The sequence below is a fragment of the Dipodomys ordii genome, unplaced genomic scaffold (assembly GCF_000151885.1).
Source record: "Dipodomys ordii isolate 6190 unplaced genomic scaffold, Dord_2.0 Scaffold98, whole genome shotgun sequence".
Taxonomy (NCBI): Eukaryota; Metazoa; Chordata; class Mammalia; order Rodentia; family Heteromyidae; genus Dipodomys; species Dipodomys ordii.
Genome location: NW_012267314.1, coordinates 3,238,182 through 3,256,514, shown reverse-complemented (window position 1 = coordinate 3,256,514; position 18,333 = coordinate 3,238,182). Strand labels below are relative to the sequence as shown.

At 40.0% G+C, this 18,333-nt stretch overlaps 1 protein-coding gene across 1 annotated transcript in view; it reads right to left on the bottom strand.

Annotated features, from left to right (window-relative positions):
• Positions 1-18,333, bottom strand: part of Syne1 (spectrin repeat containing, nuclear envelope 1) — a 388,103-nt gene that overhangs the window by 307,782 nt on the left and 61,988 nt on the right. The window contains exons 3-8 of the mRNA XM_013026970.1: positions 16,017-16,112; positions 11,169-11,252; positions 6,797-6,889; positions 5,643-5,821; positions 2,825-3,021; positions 1,642-1,751 (exon numbers count right to left, since the gene is read on the bottom strand). Coding sequence (XP_012882424.1) covers positions 1,642-1,751; positions 2,825-3,021; positions 5,643-5,821; positions 6,797-6,889; positions 11,169-11,252; positions 16,017-16,112 — 759 coding nt within the window. The remainder of the gene's footprint in view (positions 1-1,641; positions 1,752-2,824; positions 3,022-5,642; positions 5,822-6,796; positions 6,890-11,168; positions 11,253-16,016; positions 16,113-18,333) is intronic.

The window sequence follows — 18,333 nt, the reverse complement described above, 5'->3', positions numbered from 1 at the left end:
ATTTTCCCTTATAATTAAGCTGAAATTCAGCAGTGAATCACCCTCCGGTAATTAAAAATAATCACAATTTACAAGGTAGGAAGAGAATGGAATATCCATTCTCACTGGAAATCTGGCCCTTCAGTATTCTGCCTGGAGCATAAAATGAGGCAAACTTGATAAATAAACTGATACTTTTTTTTTTTTTTTGGTCAGTCATGGGGCTTGAACTCTGGGCCTGGGTGCTGTCCCTGCGCTCTTCAGCTCAAGGCAAGCGCTCTACCACTTGAGCTACAGCGCCACTTCCGGTTTTCTAGTGATTTATTGGAGATAAGAGTCTCTCAGACTTTCCTGCCGGGGCTGGCTTCGAACCGCAATCCTCAGATCTCAGCCTCCTGAGTAGCTAGGATTACAGGCGTGAGCCACCGGCGCCCAGCCTAAACTGATACTTTTAAAACATGTCAAAAGCAATAATATTTCATATGCCCTTTTGACTAGGAATTCCACTTCCAAGACTTTTCTTACAGCAAAGTTTTTTTACAATACTGCTCATCTAATATTATTTGCCATTTGAAAAATTAGAAATTCACAGCAGTTAGGTCTGGATAAATTAGTGTATGTGTATGGGCTGCGTTCTTTACTCATTTCTTTAAATTTTTAATACTTATGGCAGGATTAGCGTTTTCAAGTCAAGACTTTATACTTGCTAGATACATGCTCTCTGACTTGGCCCACAGCCCCAGGCCTTTTTGGCTTTGGTTATTTTATGCCAAGGCTGACCTAGACTGCGATCCTCCTATGCATCTATGCTTCCTTCTGTAGCTGGGATTACAGGGTTTTGCCACCCCATCCGTCTTTATTCTACTGAGATGAGGTCTTGCATATGTTATGCCCAGGCCAGCCTCAAATTATGATCCTCACAATATCAGACTCTGAAACTTCAAGGATTACAGACTTGAACCAATGTATCCAGCTTAAAAGTAGCATAAAACTTTATGGATACTGTGATCTATTTTGTTTAAAAATGTATTTTTAATGTATTTTTTAAATATTGGGAACAAATATGTTCACATTTTCCCCTAGGGTAGTTTTGGTCTAGAAGATGAGGTACAGATAAATTTCCTTTTTTCATGTCCAATTTTTAAGAGATATTAGTGACAATAAACCTGTCAATTAAGCATTATAAAAAAGTGTTAAATCACTGAAAAGATAAAAATCTAACCATGGTGAATAATTAAGACTTTCTGCTACCATGTTTGCTGTCAATGGATGTCACACAATCTAGAATTGAAATAAGATTTCCTAAGATCTAGTAGAGTAAGGAGCCTCACAAACTGTAGGTGCAAATAATATGATGCATATAAAATTATTGCAATCCTCACATTAAAAGAAGGAACTAAAATGGAGTTGCCAGCACCATCTTTCCTCACCTGTAATGCATCGCCACTGAACAGTGAACATTCATCATTAGCAAAGCTCTCTCTGACATATCCAACATATAAACCAGAGAAATACTTCCACTATTCGCTTCTCCATTGGATGATCTCTGTTCCTTGCTCAGTTTCTCTTGTATTAAATAAAATCGAATTTGATATTTTTGAAAACATCCTCATCACCATCCGAGTTGAGCACCCCACCCATACGTAAAGGAAACAGAGCTACCTCATCCTCTCGCCCGTCGGCACCGGCATTGTGGACGTCAGGATAATGTGTCAGGAACTGGGCTACATAGGTCATGATGGACTTCTCATCTGGCTTATCCACATCCACATCTGCAAAGCCAAAGCACATGTGAACAAATTAACTCACAGTCACTGGGTTTTCATAACACAAGTTTTGAACTCTAGCAATTTACCGAAAACCACCATCCAAATGACAGGCAGAAAACCAGGTGCCAGTGGCTTACACCTGTCATCCTGGCTACTCAGGAAGCTGAGATCTAAGGATCATGGTTCAAAGCCAGCCCAGGCATGGAAGTTCCTGAGACCCTTATTTTCACTTAATTACTAAGAAAATAAAAAACCTGCCAGCAATGGAACTATGACTCATGTAGTATAGTGTTGGCCATGAGTAAAAACATCTCTGAGACAGCACGAGCCCCAGGACCACCACTACCCCCCCAAAAAAAAGTTTACATACCTCCTATGCTACCTTCACTTACCTCACTGCCTAACACAAACAAAGCTTAAAGATTTCCCTAACATGTGGAGCTACTGAAAGTAGACAGGAGCAGGTATACTCATCCGACACAGCAGACTTCAAACAAACATGACTCAAAAGAAACAAAGAAAGTCACTTCATATTAATAAATAGGATTTACTTCAATGATGTAACAAGCATAAATATATGCACCTGCACCATTGGGGCTGAATAGTTCACTGGCGCCAAAGCACTGAATAAATGGTTATTAATATTTCTGTATCTAATGACAGCCCCTTTAAAGGCAGAATCTTAAATTGCTACTAATTTCCTCTATTTACTTTACTCTTTGCATTATATAATGTGATTATTTTATCACATCACAATCCCTGTTCTTCCAACACACGTCCAAAACCTTCATTCCACCCACAGTCCGGTTCCCATGGCTTTGAACTACAATCTGTTAGTGGCTGGCCATATGTCAAAGCCAAAAAGCCACGTGGAGCAATGCTGTCATATTTGGTTCCTAAACATGATGACACATACTATCTATCCAGAAGAAAGTTGGTACGGGAGGGTATTATGTCTTCCTGCTTTCCTCCAGCTTTCTGGCTCTTAACGGAGGGTTATGAGTCACGCCACGTGTGGATTTGGTACACACACAAGCCAGTACAGCCAGAAGCACACGTTGTATCACCGGGCGTACCTTCAGGATCCAGCAGCCGCGGGATGCCCAGTTGTGTTTCAGCAATACTGAAAGCGTCCTCCAGATTTTCTCGGTTCGATCTGCTTTTCACCTTCTCCAAGTCTACCAGCTCCGGCCGGATGGCATGGATGACAGAATGAAAGGCAAGTCCGCTTCTCCAGCTCCGCCCGAAGTCTTTCAGTTCTATTCCCATCTGCCTTAAGGTAACAAACAAAAACAATGTCAAACTACCAGGAAACAAAAGCACGCGCTTGGTCTATAAGGACCCAACCAACCAAGCCCTAGTATTTTTCATTAATGAGGTGCACGTCAGTTAATTGTTACTGAATACAATCAAGCAAAACCATTTCCTAGAGGACATAACAGGTCAAAATTCAAGTTAACGATACTTAGAATTTTCTAGATGAGAGGTTTTTTGTTTTGTTTTGTTTTTAGTAATGAAGATGGGTCATTATAAAGCAAATGTGGACACTTATAAAAAGAAAACTAATTTAAGGCAAAAGATGTAACAAAATGTTTAAAAGAAAAATGGTGAGAATACCAAAGGTGATCATAACTAACCATGAGAAAATTTTTGAAGAAATTTCTTCCACATTTCTAAGCAACACTGTGTGAGACAGACTGACTTCACAGGAGAATAAAAACATGAGAATGTCATACCAAATGCATTAAAGTGTCCAAGGCATGTTACAAGAATGATTTTAACAAGAGCAAGAACCCACAACTAAGTGCTAAACCTATAAATGTGACTATGTAGTGAGCATGGATACAGGATTCTGGTAATTTTTTCAAAGTTGTTCTCATTTAACTTTATAGTTATTTCTCATGAAAGGAGAAACATTGCTTAATTAGTTTTACCACATTCTCAAACTTTCTATGAAAAATACTTATTCTGTGAAAAGTATTAACTGAAATCCTCATTAACAGAAACTGGCAAGTGCTCATATATATATATATATAAAATATCCAGTATATAGGTGTTTCGGACTTGTATTGCACATTTACTTTTAATTGTATACATATAATGAACTTGGCTTAAAGAGTCTAAGGAATCTGAGTCTTTTTTCCATGTCAGATAAGTCATTGTTTGGAAAGCACACACTGGGATGGAATCAAAGCAGATTGTACAAAGACCTCCAATGCATACAAAGCAACACCCAGGGGAGTGAGCGCGTTTGAGTACTGATGGCTAAACACCCAGCAGATCTAAAGTTCTGGATAGCTTCACAGACAATGAAAATATAACTTCCATATCTGTTTCATATACACAAGCTGCAAAAATGACTTTGGACCATCTCCCAATCCCGGCACATCTTGGAAACCCAACTCCGTCCACATGGAGCTAGGCAAAATGGAGGAAGCTGACCCCTCCTTGGATTTGAGTTCACCTGAGCTACTGTACTATGAAATAACCTTCAATGTAGCTTTGGTTAATTGTAATTGAGTGTAGAGCAATGGAAAACTCAATGTCACACAGACAATACTGCAATGGCGTCATGACCAAGGGCTGCAAGTGTCACCTGTCTTCTCCCTGGACTGCTGCTTCCCTTCTTGGCCCATCAAGTTGTGATCAAGAGCTCTAATGCCCAGTGTGCTGCTTGAAAACATGCTCCAACCACGTGCAGGCTTTTGACCTTTTAATTTCTACTACACACTCAAGGAGCCACAAGCTTTGCTCTTCAGAAATACTTCTGACTCTGTCTGGAATTAGAAAACCAACCACTCACACACTTTCAAAGCGAAGCAAAATTGCAGATATTAGCAGCACTGACTGTGTCTTCTCTACGTTTAACTTTTCCTTCCTTATTTCCTGCTCCTTCAACATTTTTGAAAATAGAACTCCCTACATTCAGCATTTCAATGTTGCATAATAAGTACTTGTTTACAACTTTTTCTCCAGCAGGAGTTAATCAAATTCAGATTAGTGTTAGATGAAATGAGAGAGCAAGCGAGTTGATTTTTACATGTCATCTAGGAAGATCAAACAAAAGCACAACTTCTGTGTGAGGAAAATTGCCTCTGATCCCATCAGACTACAAAACATTGTCATGCTCAACTGAACACCACTAAAATTGCTAGGAGATTTCTCGAGAATGCTAATTTTCTACCCATCACTATAACAGAAGTATATACATAGGTAAATTTAGATTTCAATCCAAAAAGCTAAAGTTGACAGAGGAAACTCTATTCCAGATAAAAGATAAGACCAGAGGTGGGGGGAGGGATTAAATGGCAAGAAAGTTTCAGGAAATAAAAGTTTAAGGAAATAAAATTAGATTTGGAATGTGGGTCTTTTTTTTAATTGTGAAAATGATTTCTTTGTTGCTTTGTATGTCCCTCCCCCACAGTATAACCCGCTTTCACTATATTTGATGTTGGTATAATTTGTGGAGGGGAAGAGGAAAAACAAATTGTTTAAATAGGGATCCAGGTGGAATGTGGGTCTTAATTTGTATGATTATGACACCTTATTTAATAGTCTTACCAAGAGGTAAGCTAGTAAAAATATCTGATTATTCGTCTGGGCAAAGATTATTTTCAAGCACAGAAACTCTAAACAATGACTTGATAACATAAGCCTTCCTGCTAATAATCAAAAGTACTGATTGATCAATTTTACTCATCAGGCCTAGTCACAGCAATGAAAATTGAATTCATTTTTGTCACAGCCTTTTCCTAGCGCCCTAGTGGCAATTTCCTGTTTATATTTTCAATCAAGGAGACTGTCTCTTTGACTGTCTCTTCAACTCTTGCAAGCAGAAGGAACGTAAGTAATAAATTGATCAGTCAACACAGACTTTCAGCTCTGGATACTTACTTTCCTGCTGTGTACTGCACCCACTTCAACAGAGCCTTCTTGGCATTTCCTTGGATCCTGGTGGGCACCTTGCGTTTGCTTGGGGGGCTGGCGGTCTCCGTGCTGAGCAGGCTGTCCACAGAGGAGGCACTGCTGGACAGTGACTGCAGCTGGGGCAGGTTGCTGGTCAGCTCTTCAATCTGTGCATGAGATTCATCATTGTTCCTCTGCTCCCAGAGAGATTTGCTTCTCCCCCTCCCACCAACTCAAAGTGATTGATCTTAACATCCCTTGAGAAGTACAAGGACTTTCCAGGCAGAGTAGGTGTCTTCCTCCTCCTTTCTGCACTTCCCATGGCCATCACTAGATCTGCAGCCACACGGCAGTACATGGGTGTGTGCTGCCTGGGTGAGATGAATGGGTCGTGTTTGTTTCTCACAATTTCAGATGTTTGAAACTTATCCTCGATGTGATGAGACTGGGAAATACTGCAAAGTAAAACCTAACCGAAGATCCTTGGGGGAGATGCATTGGGAACAAACTCATTGGTTTCTTATGGGATCCTGGTTAGTTCTCATGAGAGGACTGCTATACAAATCAGCTTGTAATTCTCTGCTGTCTGCCTTCCTGCCACACCACATGATCTTTCTGACCAGCAAACACCCCGTGTGATAGACCAGACCATGACGGGATGTGGCCAGGGCTCCCTTATCAGAGCCGCTTACATTTTCAATCTCACAACTGTGAGCTAATCAGCTTCTTTATAAGTTAAAGCGCCTCGGGTATTTTGTGTTCACAATGGAAAACAGACTAACACTTGAGTAGAACAATTATTCTACAAGAAATGCCAAGTTAATGATGAGAAATCATGTCTGATAGGATTCTGGAACTTCTCCATGACAGGAAATAAAACAACATTTCCTGAGCTTCTACTACAGTTACATAGTATACAGTACACAGATATACAGTTATGCAGTCTATCTCCATAATGAGATTCCTTAGCTGAAGTTCTCTGAGATACAGGTTCAGGTAAAACACCTTTGCAGGGGAGATGATGAAATTCTGCTACCAAAAGACTGTGTATACAGTTGAAGGCCACCCAAAGGAATGGCAGACCATTCTCTCCCCACCCATGATTTTACAACAGGTTATAAAACAGACATGTAGGACCATACCTGGAAATACAGAATAATGGTCCACACCAGTCCAAGAACGATGGATGGACGGCCATCAGCTATGTCAGTGCAGTTGATGTTCACTAATTTAATCTGTTTAAAAAGAAACATTCTACTAGTAATAAGCTACAATGTAACAACCCACTTAATCATGCAATAATTAGGTCTTAGCTATCAAGACGGTTTGGTTATCCTGTGTCATGGTATATGACAAGAGCAGATGGACCACAAAACAGCAAGCACGTGGTTTTGGTGGACATTTGGGCAAAATGAAAACAGCTACAAAACAGATTTCACAAACTTCTTTTGCTTAAAGTTGAAAAACAAAACAAATATTTATATATTTATGTAAATAAATATATAATATATAAATACATGTGCATAACCATGCAGGGATTAACTGATAAAAACATCAAACAAAATGTGGTTTTCTTTACATTGAGGAGTTGTGCACGTTTACAAGAAACCATGGTAAGTAGCTGAGGAAGAAGCACTTACATTGCAGGGTGCTACCAAAGAGCCTGAAACTTAGGTTGTCTTTTACCCATAGAAAGCAGGAGTTAAAAACTCTAAAGTTTATACATAGAAAGCAGGAGTTAAAAACTCTAAAGTTTATACTAACCGGTGATCCTCGGTACATGGACTGCCATGAAAAACAAAGGGAGAAGATGACATACAGATGCAAATGATCCTTTAAAATCAGTATGATTTGCTCAAAGGGAAACAAACGTATTACATTTAGAGCATGGCTTTTTAAAGACAAACAAAGGAAAGTTGAGAATTGGCACAAAAGAGATTGTTACCATTAAGTTCTCTATTTAGGGACAATAATAACCGTTAAGAATTGAAGATACATATTTCTCTGTCTATAGATAAATTCCAATTTTTTCCAACTATTAAAGATGTTATTTTTAAAATAATAAGCAAAATGGACTTATATGGTAAGTCTGTCAACCTCTAAGTATGAAATCAACCACTGCCCATCATCCTCACCACAATTCCTATAGAAGTCAGAAAACAGATGAAAAACAACATATACTCCTAGTTAATAATTGTCACCAAGATTTCATGACATGTGTTAATAATAATAATAATAATGTTCAGAAGTATGAAGCATGAAATTTGCAGAATTCATCAAAATTTATACTGACCCATTAAACCATCAACTTATTAAAACATAAATAGTGGGCAAAGTGTGGTGCTGTCTGTAATTCCAGACATGTGGGAGAAAGTAGGAGGAAATATATCTAATAACACAATGGAATAGGGGTATGATCTAGGTGTGTACCTGCCTAGCAAGGGTGAGGACCAAGACCCTGAGTTCAAACCCCACACCAAAAAAAAAGTACTTTATATGGTCAACAATCTAAGCTTTTTATTTTTTTTGCTAAGTCATGAGACTTAGACACTATCCCTCAGATCTTCAGCTCAAGGCAAGTGCTCTACCACTGGAGCCACAGCACCACTTTGAGTTTTCTGGTGGTTAAGTAGAGATAAGTTTCACAAACTTTCCTGCCAGGGCTGGCTTCGAGCCATGATCCTCAGATATCAGCCTCCTGGGTAGCTAGGATTATAGGCATGAACCACCAGCATCCAGCAATCTAGCCTTTTTTAAAGTATCCTGTTGATATTAAGTAGTTGATTATAAATTTGTAAAGCATATGAATTAATTCACAACATACAGATCGAGAAGAAAATAATCAAGACATTCTCTTTTTCAGAATTATGTGGGTATCCATTTATAAACTTAGTTGCAAATGCCAAGTACAGATATTCTAAGTTTTCACAAAGTAGAAATAGTTAAATTTAAGAGACATGCCTTTTGGGAAATATTACATTATCTAACAATATTACATGCACGCGTTGCATTTTGACTTAGCAATCATGTTTCTAGGAAGTAATGAAGAAAATACTCCTCCAGCAATGTGGAAGTGTTGGTGAGCCATGGTAGTATCCCTCGCCCTAAAATAAACTGAAAGAATTAAAGTCACCTGGGATGTGTGTGTTTGATGTGTGGTGTGTGCATGTGAATGTAGCACAACACTACATAGAATACAATTGCAAGTTACCTCTGTTGTGAATGAATACTATAAACACACTGAAGAAGAACTAGGAAGTAACATCAGGACCTTTAGAAAATAGCTTTATGACTCGACACTACAGTGCTAAATACAGACAGAAGTACATGGATAGTGTTCCCCGGTTAGTGATGGTTTGCATGGGTGTATGGACTGGTAATTCTTGAACTATTTCATATGAGATTCATTCTTCACAAATACATAAATGCATTAACATGAGAACAGGGGCAAAAAACATTGTGTAAGGAGAGAATAAGTCTCACAGTGTGTTCTGGAACCAAAGTTATCACTGCAACCTAATGGTTTAAACATACACATACAAACAGACCCAGCAGGGAGGAAGGTTTGTGTGCAGGTGTGTACAGGGGAGGAGACTGGAGAGAGAGGACACATACATGTGTCTACATTTGTTGGCAAACCTAATATTTCTTAGCAGTGACAGTAGCAAGAACCCAGGAGCCATGACTTTCTAGTAGCCACAACACACCTAGGAGCCAGACACAGGCTCTAATTACCATCACCAACAAGAAGAGCAAAGCTTCCTTTGAGAACTGACTGATTCTGGGACTGGTCACTATGCAATATGAGCAATAATTAATCACTGATTGCATCTGTAGGATAAGACCAGTACAAATGAGTTTAAATGGAAGGAAATAACCAGTTGCACAAATAAACAGACACATATGGGGCAAATGACATCTTTTTCATATAGGATGCTTTTAATAGTAAATGCAGATGGAATGAGAGGAACAAGTATCTGTTGGAAGCAAGATGTGAAAGTCTAAAGAAGAGCAGAGAAATCAGACAGGACCCATCGGGGGTGCAAGTCATTTCTCAACCACGAGAGAGAAAGCAGCAATAGAAAAGGATGGCAGACATCAATTGCTGTGACCCCAACAGGTATTAGAAGCTCAGTCTTTAAATTCATCTTAATAGAATTGGAAATGAAGCCTCTGGGCAGATCAAGACAAGGTCAAGGTAATATTATGTCATTTGCAGGGAAATGGATGGACCTGGGGAAATTATGCGAAAGTGAAGTGAGTCAGTTGCAGAGAGGCAAAAGGCACGTGTTTTCTCTCCTCTGTGGAAATTCAGTACACAATAGCAACATCTATGAAAACATGCATGGGCCAGATGCCCAGACACACAAGCAACCTGACTAAGACAGGGGATGCGAGGGAGGGGGCGGGAGGATTCCCACGGGGAAACTCCTCCCAACAATTAAAGTTGAACAAAATGAGCAACTTCAGAGAGCTGAAACACGTTTTGCCTGAGGGGAGGTTGGACTTAAGGGGAGGGTGGAAGATGAACCGAGGTAAGAATTCAGTCTTGATATTCAAGGTACTCGGGTGGAATATTGTCCCTGGTGACTGGGGAGGTGGGGTTGGGACAGATGCACAGAATGATGGAAGGGATAACACTGATCAAGATGCCTTGTGTTTATCAACTGACATGAATCGAAACCCCTTCATATAATTACTTAAAGATTGTTTTTAAAAAGGGGCACTGAGGTCAAGATAGGGTCACTGGGGTGGGGCCACAATCAATGGGACTTGTGGCTTTGTCAGAAGCTGACGTGAGCTTCTCTACCTCCCCCGTGTGTGACACCTTCCATTATGGTATGAGGTAGCGAAGTGCACGTGTCATGCTGTGGACTTGCTGGCCTCCAGAACTGTGAGCCAAGTACACTTCCTTCATTATGAATTATCCAGCCCCAAGTGTTGGCTATAGCCACAGAAAACTATGACCCCCATCACTTTACCATATGATCACTGTTAACATCATCAGCAAGAGAATATAACAGACCTCTCTGCCCACTAAAATGCCACACAGGGAAGAACGCCGCAGGCCTTCCTTGGAGTTCTTACAGGCAATGTATATATAGCCTCAGTCTGACTATGAGAGAGCATCATGCAAACCCATGTCCAGAGTCCATCTGCCCAAAGCACCAAAGGTTGTAGAAGACAACAATGAAGACTTGCCTTAGAAGACAGACACAAGTAAATGCATACCATGAGGTTGGATTGAGTCCTGGGCCAAAGATGGTAAAGGTTTGTGCTCTAGTTAGTAGTTTCAACTGTAAATTTCCTATTTTAGTAACAGTACCATGTTCATGGAAGTGCTTAAGATTAGAGGAAGGGGAACAGAGCGATGTAAAATTTCTCTTTGGCAATTCCTTCGTAAATCTAAAATTATTTCACAATGACATTGTCTGTCTGTGCAGTTCCACTGATGCACTGTGTTTGTATCCCACAGCCGGTGGTGGCAATGTCAGGAAGCCCAGGCCTTCTTACCTTTCTTCCTTCCAGGAACTTGAGGGCAGTGCCGATGTTTGCCATAGCTCGGATGCGTTTCCCACCACGGCCCTGTTCACAAGGCTGGGGAAATAGAAGCAGGAAGAAATAGGAATGTACATAGGTTCATTTCACTCCTGTGCATGCGACAAACAGTTGTTTGGGCCTTTACCTTGTAAGTATGAATCTTTGGAAATGTCTTTTTTCACCAAATATTGTATCCCTGAGTTTCATCTATATCATTGCCTTTCACCAGATTCCATTCTTCTTCTTTTTTTTTTTTTATGTCAGTCCTGGGTCTTGAACTCTGGGCCTGGGCGCTGTCCCTGAGCTCTTCAGCTCAAGGCTAGTGCTCTACCACTTGAGCCAGAGTGTCACTTCTGGTTTTCTGAGTGGTTTACTGGAGCTAAGAGTTTCTCAGACGTGCCTGCCAGGGCTGGCTTTGAACCTCGATCCTCAGATCTCAGCCTCCTGAGTAGCTAGGATTACAGGTGTGAGCCACCAGTGCCTGGCTAGATTCCATTCTTTTTGACAGCTACGAAATGTGCCACTCATATGCTCTCTTTCTCTTGTGAACCTGAATTATTTCCAGGACATGAGGTTATGCTCCTTGGTGGTAGATAATTCTCATTCTTCTCACCTTTTTTTGCAAGCACAGCTTCTCTTGGGTGCAATAGAAAGGAGGAGAATGCTGAGACAGTGGGACATGTAAAACTTCCCAGCTGTAAAGTAATGCCACACTTTCCTTTCCTCTTTCACTCTTGTTAGCATTCAAAAAGAATCCCTTGACATAGGTCCTCTACAACCCTTCAACCACTGATATTGACAGGGACTTAAATGTGCTTCTTTAATTAAATATAAGGAAAACGTAGATAGTATTTTCTCCATGCCCTTCATTTGTGTTTTCCTTACACATCAATGATGTGGATATCTCTTACTTATCTCTGCTTTGTATATTTATTTTCTACAATTTTTTTTTTACCTCTCTTACCTTAATTGTTCCTTGAATTGCTTCAACCTTATTTTAAATATACTTAACCTCCCTCCCCCTCTCTCTCTTTCTCTCTCTCTCTCTCTGTTGTTTTTTGTTTGTTTTTCTTTTTGGTCCAAGACCAGAACTCAAACTCGGTAATTAATATTTTTGCTTATTTGCTGATGCCTCCAACCTCAACATAGCTCTTTCAACCTTTCAGAGTATAAATTGTGAAGGCTGACAAAGCTGCAACTTGACATATAAACTTACTTCAGAGTGTTTTTAAATGTTCATAATTTCAGTGTAGTTAACTATAACAATCTTTTGCAATCTATATTTGTGTATCTTATTGAGTATTTCTCTCACCCAATGTCTGAAAGATCTATTTTCCACTCAAGTGTTTCCAGTGATTGTGCAACTCGTTTCTGGATCACACAGATGTGGTTTTCTGTGTAAGTTAGACGGATCCAATTCTATCCTTCCTCTGAGAGAGTAACCTCTGTTTTCATTCTGTTTGTTGAACAATCTCTCCTTTCCCTCTGATCTGACATCTCCTGGCACGTACCAAGGTTCCAGCCCTGCTCTTGATCTGTTTCTACATCTATCGCATTGACAACATGATCAACCCTGTGACAACACCACAGGATCTAAAATAGCACCACAGCATGGCAGCATCTGCTCTCCCGTCAGGTAAATGGCTTCCTCAGCTTTCCTTCTCCAGAATACCCTGACTAAATGAGGAAGATACACATACCCATGTAATTGTCTTATCACATCTTTACATCTATCTTTCTACAGTTTAAGCTATCCTGACCCGGGTAAACATTCTCACGTTCATGAAGGCGCTAGCCAAATTCTGTTCGTCTGTGCTTTCCTTTGAGGGTGGAAGGGAAGGCCTATCCGTGGGAGGGTCTGCTGAAATGTTAGCTGTGTGATTAGTAGATGATGCTGACTCCTCTCAGAGGGGTGAAGTCGACTCTAACTACGTGATAGATGACTACCAGAGTCACTGGACATCGTGTAGAGCCAGAGGATGCTAAGGTTCTCTGAGACTGTCCACTTACTTACTTCTAAGCGGATCTTCTGGCCTCTCCTAAATGCAAAGGGCACAGAAGTCTTCTTCAAAAATATACTTCACAGTTTCAAAACACAGATGAGGAAGCGATTTCCCCTAAAGTCCCTAATTTCTGTATTTTTTAATGGCAATTACTCACATTCTTAAAGCAAAAAATTAAATTTAGTGGTCCAAGGTCTATGTATGACTTAAAAACATATCATTATCAATCCATCTAAAGAATATCTGTTCTCCATATAACATTCAGTAGACATTTAAAAAAAAACTCCTAAAAATAATAATTTAAAAATTCCCTAAAGCCTTAGATGAAATCACAAATACAGGAGTCATGTTAGGCTACCAAAGCAAGCCATGATGTTATATTGAGACTCCAGCCCTATCCTGAGATGCTGGCAGTAGAGACGTTGCTGACCCATTTGGCCATAATTCTTGAGTGATCATGGTCAAAGCCAGAGGCTCAGGCTATGAGAGTGCTGATGCTAAGTACAGTATTCCTAATAGAGCTCTATCCTGGGATAATTATAGACTCGCGACTGGGTTAGCACCCTGGAGGCCAGGCTTTTGTTCAGCCTCCCTTTGAAAGGCTCATCCCTTACAGCTTTCCTCTGCCCCATGAGAGTCTGGAGCCTGGCGCCCAGGGGCACAAAATGTACCTCGCCCTTGCACAGCATATCTACCATTTCAAAATTATCGTATGAGTAGAACTCAGCATCTGGAAGGACTCCACATCAATTAAGAATGAAGGTTAATAAGGAAATTGCTCTCCTGTGTCTCAGTCTCCCCATCTGTCCAGTGATAATGCCAACAGTCTTTCTGAAATCCCTCCCAGCTTTAAGTTTCTGTAATTCTAACTATGCCTAAGTGGGGCACTGAAGTAAACGTGGATTTGTTTTGTCACAAACATACATTTTCTACAGTAATTTAGCTCAGCAGGTAAATGTTCCCCAAGGTTAATTCAGACTATTGGCCAAGTACAATGGAAAAAATTATATTGGATATTTAAAATGACATATACTTTATTATTTTTCCAGTATAGAAGATTGAACCCAGGGTCCCTCATGCTACAAAAGCATTCTACCACTGTGCTATACCCCCAGCCCAACAGATACACTTCTTGAAAGGCCATATGAAGATTCTTCAACTTTCAGATGAATAGCTTAATTCAAGAATATGATAGCTGGTTATACAGGAAACCAACTGAGTATACATTTCAATTTAATGCTCTCATATCCTAAGGCTTACCCAGTTTTTAAGCTCAAAAATGTGCCAAGAATTCCAACTTGATTATTCACATATATACATATATAAATTCAATAAATTTATAAATTAATTATAAACAGATAAAATAAATTATAAATAAATAAGCTAAACCAAATATATGTATGTATCTAAATTTATATACATGTGGTGTCACCCAAGCAGAGCTTACACATGGACCGGGGGGGGGGGGCATGTAGTTTAGTGGAGAGGTGGCCCTTAGTAGCAGGAGTGAGGGTGAGTAGAGAGGGACACCAGAAAGGAAGAAAAGTCAACAAAAGATATGCTTCTAGAAGTTTCTGCAGTAGGCAGCTGGCGCTAATTCTACTGGGGACCTTAGGCAACATGTGTAAATTATGCCCCCTATTAAATGTTTAAGCCTAAGACATTTATTCATGAAGTCTCATCAGTTTGTTGAGGTCTCTTAGGGACCACCGGCTCAGCCTTTGAGAGCTGCCAGGCAGCAATGCTGCACGATCTACCTGTGCCTGAGTTGAGGAGCCATCAGCACGCGGGAAGGTCTACCACTGGCACACCGGAAGTCATCCATGAGCTGAGATAGGGCACAGGGAGACCAGGCGTCTGCTACAGTGTGACTCCTACTAAATCATTCACACAAGCTTCTCATCAGGTCACATTTTCCCAAAAATCCCTCCACAAAAGTTGCACAAAACTAACTCCCTGCACAAAACTAACTGGACAGTCACGGGAAGGCAAAAATACTCTTGAAAATGCATTTATACAAGTACTAATGATGGTTAAGGCATTTAAAAAAGAGAATCTTGCCCACCCGAGACTTGTATCTACTGCATTCTGAAATAATTCTGAAAATTGTCTCCTGAACTCTGTCTCCCATTACCATCAATGTTAATAAGTAATTTACACTTTTACTTACTGTTCCCTTAATCTGAAATTAAAAGACGTAAGCAAGAAAAATTAATATTGTATTATTTGATAGTATACTGGACACACTATAAAATAATGTTTGATAGTGATAGCTCACTGTCCCCTGGATTTCACGCCACTGCATCCATAGTTTATAAAAGAAGCCCCTCTGAACATTCTATCCTGTTCCAAATTATTGATGATGGGAGAGGTCACCACCAAAAGTGTGCGAAATGTTGCACTGCATATATGCTTAATTTTTTGACAAATATCTATTATACAGATTATACAGAAATTCTTTTCAAATGGGCAACACACACTTAAAGTGAGACCTTTGTTAATTTTGTAATGTTGCTGATTACCATACAATGGATACCATGGGTAGCCATTTGAGGTTGCTGGTGAAATTCTTACCACTGTAAACAGAGTATTTTCAAACAGTTGGTAGGAACAGGAAAGAAAAATTGCTTCCTAGAAGTGATAGGTAGACTAGTAAACATAGTAGACAGGTAGACATGTAACCGGGTAAGCATGTATTACCAATGACAAATCAGAAGAACTTTCTCTTGTGTGAGCAGCAACCCAAGGCGCCCAATCTCACAATCCTCACATTCTAGACAGAAACCACCTGACAAGTACAGTCAGAGGAACTCCTTACCAGTTTCTGCCCAGACAGGACTTCCAGAAGAGCGAGGAGCTTGACACCATCTTTCATATCTTCAAAAAGATCATCCACCACCATTGGGGGCTTCCGCTACGAAATCAAATGCTTCTCATTAGTATTGGAAATTTGTAGGAGAAATTCCAAAACTACACACTTTGGGAGGGGGGTTGTTAAGATCAAACCTAGGACCTCATATATGCATGGTACACACTCTACCACTCAGCTTTACCGCTCAGATCCTTTATTTGAGGTATAATTATCAACTACCCTTTGATATCTTCAAGACGAAAAGCAATCTAGCAAAGATAAAAGTCAATATTCACCAACCTCATAAAATGTAATGCTTAGGATTTAAACTTGTATTGCCCACTGTATTCTAGAAAGAGTCATGGGAAGGGTGTGAGATAAAAGAGGGCACCAACAGCCTGAAAGGTAAGAAGCAGAATTTAGCGGTTCCCAAAGGAGCAGCAGCAGACAAAGTGGAGCAGCCTCGTCACCTCCCTGTGATGAAGGGCCAGCTAGTGCTGGGGCTCCGGAGGCTTCCCTGACTCCAAGTCCAAACCTCCTGTCAGTGCAACACTGAACCCACAGGTGCAAACGCACATCCACGTAGACTGACCAGTGCCCCACCATCCCCAAGCCCCAAGGTGGGTAAACAGCAAGCCAGCACCCAGGCTGGGTTCAGGAGGATCCTCTGATTTTCATGAGCATCACCAAATATCCCATAGCCTTGAATTTGGGTCTATCATGACTTATTAGAAGGTGAAGAAATAATGATGATAATGCTAGTGGTAGTTCCTGAATTTCAACTGTTGGTGTGTGTGTGTGTGTGAGAGAGAGAGGGGGGGAGGGAGAGGGAGAAGGAAAGGGAGAGAAAGAGAGATGTGGGGCTTGAACTCAGGGCCTGTGCACTGTCCCTGAGCTGTTTTGCTCAAGGCCAGTGTTCAACCATTTTGAGCCATAGTGCCACTTCCAGTTTTCTGGTCATTAATTGGAAGTAAGATGGACTTTCCTGTCCAAGATAGATTCAAATTGTGATCCTCAGATCTCAGCTTCTTGAGCAGATAGCTAGAATCCAGTGCCCAGCTACCTGTCTCTCTTACTGTCTCTTTCTCAACCTCTCTCTCTTCCCTTCCCTCCTTCCATCCTTTTTAAAAATATGTTCTTACATAGAAATATTTTAAAACCAAATGTTCTGTTGAAATTAACTTTCTTCTCTACCCACTGATATGGTCCATTTATATTTCTCTTCGGACTGCATGAATTATAGACTCTGAATAATGTCATTCTAATTTTAAATGTATTTTTCTCTATATATGAAATGAACAGCTTGAATGCATCTTATCCTCATACTGTGAAATACAAGTTCAAAAATAACTGTATCTTCAGTCAATCTCTCTTGAGTCTTACCATTCATAATTATATAGCAAACATATATTGGTAATATGCAATGTTCTAAGCATATAAATAAAATAATTTAGCATAAAAGGAGCCATTACAATTGGAACCATTTGGTCCAATAAGGATCAAAATTATTGTATTAGCCAGCTGTACCATTCAAAACAATTCTAAGTACCCACTTATTCCCAGCTATGACCAAACTCAATCCTAAATCCTCTGTTTTATTGCAAAATTTTGTCTGCATAGATCTAGTACCTAAAGCCTTTCTTCTAGGTAAGTGTCATCTTTGAAACGTTGTTAAACATATGACAGAAACTGTAAGTAGGTAGCTGGCTGACTGAGGGAGTGATTGTCAATACTCTGTGAAATAAAACATATTCGCTCATCAAAAAATCACCCAATAATGAAAAATGTCTTGGTACTTAGGAAACATCTTTTTCAGTCTCATTTTTCATAAGATATTGCTTGTGCATAGCACATGATTGACCAGCAGAGAGTGACCTTTACAATTGTGACTATATCCCATTTAATTTTTGGAAGAATTTTCTATCTTCTAGAAAATCTTCTAGCTAAAATACTTCTCCTGTTGCATACATAAATACAGCACCAATGGGACTACAATGGCCAGACTTGGGTCCCAAGGCCAGAAGCCAAAAGGAAGTTAGAAACGAGGACAATTTATTAGAGCCTGACTTAACAGCAAAATGAAGACTGAGCTTTTGTCCATGTTGCTTTCAAGCACTAGACAGAAGTCAGTCATGTATTTCCCCATCTCCTCCACAAGTTATACTGACATCAAATACAGTGAATGCAGGGGTTATACTGTGGGGGAGGGACATACAAAGCAACAAAGAAATAATCTTATAAATGCGTTAGAAACACATGCATGAAAGAAAAAAAACATTAAAAT